This window comes from Hipposideros armiger, unplaced genomic scaffold, assembly GCF_001890085.2.
Source record: "Hipposideros armiger isolate ML-2016 unplaced genomic scaffold, ASM189008v1 scaffold_185, whole genome shotgun sequence".
Taxonomy (NCBI): Eukaryota; Metazoa; Chordata; class Mammalia; order Chiroptera; family Hipposideridae; genus Hipposideros; species Hipposideros armiger.
Genome location: NW_017731535.1, coordinates 39253 through 44942, shown reverse-complemented (window position 1 = coordinate 44942; position 5690 = coordinate 39253). Strand labels below are relative to the sequence as shown.

Genomic DNA, 5690 nt, shown 5'->3' with positions numbered 1-5690 from the left:
TGCTGTGAGCAATGGTAGAAAGTCACATTGGTCACTCACACTCTAGTGACCTTAGAGCACGCGAATGAAACCTACAAGTAGGACGCAATTTCCTACACGACCCCAACCCCTCATTTTTTAGATTAAATCTCTGTCTCGTAGACAGGGTTCCGATAGGAGTTTCATTTGTCAGCAGCGTTAATGGCACAGAAATGAGAGTCCCTAACTCTCCACTCACAGCGGTCTCACCTCCTGCTGTAGACAGAACTGTCGCTGTGGGTCGGTCTGTTCGCCGAGCAGAGCTGAGCGGGAGGGTGGGCGTTCTGCGTGTCGGTGGCGAACACAAATGATTTGTAGACTTGGTGGTTTTCTAAGAAATTGGGTGATACGTACTTAAATATAAAGACACCATTGGAGATAATTTAATCGAAGCATGGCCTTTTCTAATTATAAAAATGTTCACTGCCATTTGATGTATACTTGTACTATGTGGTAGCTATCTCTACACTAAAAACGCCCCCCTCCCCCCAAAGGTTAGTCTCTCTTGAAAATATATATATTTTTAAGTTATCTGTTTGGTTTTCTCACCAGAAGCTGAAGAGAGTTAAATATTGGGTTGTCAGAAAAATCATGACGCATTTTTGCAACGAAAAGCATAGAAAAAATACTTCATGACTTTTCCAACAACCCAATAATAAAGCTGCAGTGCTTCTTGATTATTCAAGTCCTACATTTGGGGGCAAAATATCACTGTTGGTCTACCATATACTTCAAGTTTGAAGCATTAGATATATTTCCTCAGTTTTGAGGACAATTAATTCAAGAAAATTGAACAGTGTAATGTATGACCAAAGGAGATGGCCATTAATTGAATCCTTAAGAAAACCAGAGGGTCATAGATGATTATTGAAGCTAGTGTATTATTAATCAACCAACATAATACATCAGTAGAGAAAAGTTAAACCAGAGAATGAAAAGAATGTGCTTATTCCGATACAGAAAATAAGATTCTTGTATACAGCAATTTAGAGTGATACAGCCCCAAAGATTAATATCTAAAAAAGATTTCTGAAAAGAAGATGAAAATAATAATTTACTTTAATATTTAACTTTCATGCAAAGCATCTTGCACATTTGTCAAAATACAATTTTCTCAGTTAGGTAAGAGCTTTTAGTAAAAATGTTAGAAATGTTGTAATAACCACATCTGGTGCTTTTTTTTTAATTTTTTTATTGTGAATTTCAGATCCTGCCCATAACACCTGCCCAGACCCTGGTACTCCAGCCTTTGGAATACAAAATAGCTCAAGAGGATATGAGGTATTTCATTTTTATTGTATCATGTTTTTCTGTAAGTACAAAATNCAGCAATGTATCCTGTGTGTTTTTAAAACTATGTCATCAGTGACATCAATGTATTACTAGTTGCAATGTTAGTGATGGGTCACTCTGTCATTGTTTGGGGTCCCCTACAGCTGTGTCCTGTGGAAACCCGGGCACACCCACCAACGGCATGATTGTCAGTAGCGAAGGCATTCTCTTCTCCAGCTCGGTCATCTACGCCTGCTGGGAGGGCTACAAGACATCAGGGCTGATGACTCGGCACTGCACAGCCAACGGCACGTGGACGGGCACGGCCCCCGACTGCACAGGTCAGCCCCACGCCGCGCGTCGGCCCAGGACGGCCCCATGAGAGCTGCATGACTGAGAGAAAGACATTTATTTCTGAAAGTGTTTTAATACCTAGAGAAAGAAAGACATGCATCGTGTGACGTTTTGACTCTTTTTTTAGATACTTTTAGATTTTTCTTCACTTTCTTATTTATACAGCTGAAACCACTCTAAATGGCCAGTTGGGCCAGACATTGTAAAACGGAGGCCAAAAACAGTCAGGGTTTATTCTCTGTGTGGACAGCTTAGTCAGCATGGAAATAGGAAAGGTGTATTGTCTCTGACTGCCGCCCATGTCCCTGTCCTTAACTGTGCGGTGTGGTGACAGCCGTGCCCCATTAGGGCCTAGCTGAGGATGCAGCCAGCATCTACACAGGTACCCACCGTCGGGAGAGAAATAAGCGATTCTAAACACACAGCATCCCGACAGCCGGTCAGTAAACTGTCAGAACCGTACAGCCAGAATAATTCACGGGTTAATCACTTAGAATTGAGGAGAGTAAGCTGAACAGAAGCCATGGCTAATTCATCTCAGGATGATTTTGTGCTTCTCTAATGCTTTTTTCTTTGTTCCCGCTCGTTAGTTATAAGCTGTGGAGATCCAGGCACACTGGCCAACGGTATCCAGTTTGGGACAGACTTCACCTTCAATAAGACTGTGAGCTATCAGTGTGACCCCGGCTACCTCATGGACCCCATCACGTCCCCCACGATCCGCTGTACCAAGGACAGCACATGGAACCACAGCAAGCCCGTCTGCAAAGGTTGGTGGCACCTCATTTTCGGTTCATCCGTACGTACAGAAGTCTATTGAATAACGTTCCGTTTCACTTTGCAAGCATCTCTGTAGTGCTGTGTGCTAGGAATGCTTGTAAACTCTAAGTCCCTTCATTTTCTGAATCCCGTAATCTCAGTTTTCTAGATGCACAAACTGACTCACAGGGAGCCTTCGTAAATGGTTCGGGGTCAGATCAGGAGTGGGGGAGGTCAAGATTCAAAGGACAGTCATGCCACCTCTAAGGCTGTGTTTCGAATCCCGGGGCTCTGCTGTCTTGGTGACCATGGCAACCCCGGCTACATTAGGGCTTGCGGCAGGCATGATGGCTGTAATTGCAGGAAGTTATAGAGTCAGGCTAGACAGAGCAGCTGGTCAGTGGAGAATGACAGAGAACATTGGCGGCGCTGTGATGCTGAGACTGAAGATGCTACGCAAATACAGACACCGTGTGGAAAGGTTTATGACGTGTGCAATTGGGCTTACCAGGAAGAGCGGGGCAGGCTGCGGCCAGCTGAGTGGCTAGAGCGGAGTAGGAGGGACGGGTGCGGGGGATGGACCACTAGAGTGACAAGGGAGCGGGCTGGGGGAACGCTGTACCAGGGGGAGCGGGCCGGCTTTCTGTCCACAGGCCAGAGCGGGGCAGGCGGGGAACAGGACAGGTGGGGCTTGACAGTGTCAGTGAGCAAACATGGAAACACGCTGCCTCCCGTGAGGCCAGGGACAGGGCACGTGCTGTAGGGGTCATGAGCTGGGACCTGGGGAGGCCTTACTGGCCCCGGTGCCACGTCCAGTGGGCCTCGGGTAGACAGGGCCTGTCTGAGGCCTGATGAGACCTCGGCTCAGCCGTGTGGCTGTGTCTGAGAGGGGCAGGCTCTGGACCACTGCGCTTTACCTCCCACTAGCGTGAGGACACAGGGGCTTCCTTTCCTCCTGTCTGCACACAGCAGGCACTAACTAGACGCTTAACGAAACTCGCTAAGTCGTGTCAGGAGCATTTGGTCACTTGAGCACATTGATGACAGCTCAGTACAATGGCCTGGTCTCTGGGACGTCATGTATGCTTTTGTAGACCTTTGTCCCTCCTTCTAGCCATTGCGTTAATAAGTAATAATTAACCCCGTGGCCAACCTGGGCCCAGACCAGACTGCCGACTCTCCCCCTGACCGGTTCTCCTCCCGGTCAGCCTCCTTATCTCCTCTGTTGAACCACGTCATCACTTTGCCCACCTGGAGCCTTTTCACGTCCCAGTCCCTCCGTCTAGAGCAGCTCTCCCCGAACCCTCAAATACAGATTCTAAGAAGCAGCTGTTGAATAGATGGATAGATGGATAGAANTATCATTCTCTATAGAAAACGGGGGTTACCGGTGACTTTTGTCATTTCCACAAAAGTTTGCCATGACCATATATTCAATACCCCAACCAAGATCCTCTCCCACTTGACGAAGTTACCTTCTCTGAATCTATTAGAAACATTTGATCCTGATGGGACATTTCAACAAATTGTGAAAAGAAGGAATTGTTCATGAATCACAAAAGAAAAAGCATTTTAACGTTTTTAAACACCAGATCATTTGTACACCTACTGTATTTCCATTCCTTGTAAATCTTTCTTTTGTCAGCTGCCTCGTCTTTTAATCAGAGGGTTACCAATTTCACGTCTCAGATCAGCATATCTCATGAAGTTGCTTAAGTATAGCTACACAATCGCTTCTAGTTCCGTTAGGCAACTGTTAATCCTCAATCCCATGAAATGACGACACCTGCCCTGTATCCAGGTAATGGACATGTGACAGTAAGGATGATAATGACAATAACAGCACATCAGCTACCATGTTTGTTTGCCTTTGCTGTTACTAACAGGCCAGATTGCTTACTAGGCATTTTGCACATAGTGTGTTTCATCTTACAACAGCTGGAAGCCATTGTCTTTATTACACACATCATTCAGTAAGCACACAACACACAGAGGGCTTGCACCGACAGCACAGTTACTTTATCGTATGAGCAGAGTCAGACCCAAAGCTACTTAACTCCATGTAACAGCAATCTTCCCAATATAGCATGCTGAGTGAACAGCACTGTAAACAATAAAGTGTGTTCAAAAAAAGCATAAAGCTATTTCATCATACATCAAGTAAAACAATGATTTTCCCCAAAAAGAGTCACATTAACCAGAAGTACTTAACAAGAAAAGATGTATTTAAAAAGAAACTTTAACTTGTAAGTTTAAAAAGTGTTGCTTCCCTTCCAGTGACCCTAAATTTGATCTCTTGTTTTGCTTTAGTATCACCCCCTTATATCTGCTGATATTGTGGCAGGTGTATAAAACAGACAGATATGGGGAGGCTGCCTTCTAATCTTCATCTTCATGGGCATAACCGTCAGGGAAAGTGTTCCTGTCTGGAAAGAAAAAAAAACCAAAAAACCAAAAAAAAACGTTAACCATGAATTTGACTGTACAGAACACAATATTGAAGGGACTTTCTAATAATTAGGGTGGTGTTACTGTGATTGATGGGCATCCTTTCACTGATGATATATTTGACTAAACTTCAATAGGTTTCACCAATAACTTGTTTCATTTTAGCGTTAGTCTTTCACAGGTGACTTTGGAAAATTGTTACATAGATTTTAATAGCAGATATGATTAGAATAAATAATAATGTCAGTAACATAGGTGTCTTTGTTGGTTTGCTAAATTATAAATTGGATCAGTACATGTTGTTTTTCTATTTCAGGCTTTCCATTAGCACACCTACATAGTACCTGTTATATAAATGATGAATTCAATCTTTGTTTAATGAATAATTGTCTTGAATAGCCTAATATCCTGTTTGTTTTTTTGCAATATGAAATTTTAATATATATCACAGCCACCATACAACTTTTGAACTTTAGAAAATGTTAACTATCATCTGCTTCAGTGTTAGTAAATATGTCTCATCTCAAATGCCAATCAAGAAACTGCTGAAAGTTCTGTTTTAGAAAAGACTGTAAGTTCAAACCCAGATTCATCAGGGAAGAGGGTTATGATTGATTAGTTATGTCTGTCATGGGCACAGCTGTAGAAACATGGGAATGTGTGCTTTATACTTGTCAAATGAGATCTAATCCAACTGGGAATAAGTGTATTTTTCGACATAATCTGATAGGAAATTCTCTAAACTCCCATTGAGTGGCTTTTACATGCCACATACATTTTGTGGTCTGTCTGCGATGTTTTAAGAACTATGTATCTTTATTCTTAAGGCTAGATTTGGA

The 5690-nt window shown here is 43.2% G+C and overlaps 1 protein-coding gene across 1 annotated transcript in view; it reads left to right on the top strand.

The window, feature by feature from the left end:
• The window catches only part of CSMD1 (CUB and Sushi multiple domains 1), a 1699370-nt gene that overhangs the window by 1654641 nt on the left and 39039 nt on the right, over positions 1-5690 (top strand). The window contains exons 54-55 of the mRNA XM_019652695.1: positions 1455-1631; positions 2235-2414. Coding sequence (XP_019508240.1) covers positions 1455-1631; positions 2235-2414 — 357 coding nt within the window. The remainder of the gene's footprint in view (positions 1-1454; positions 1632-2234; positions 2415-5690) is intronic.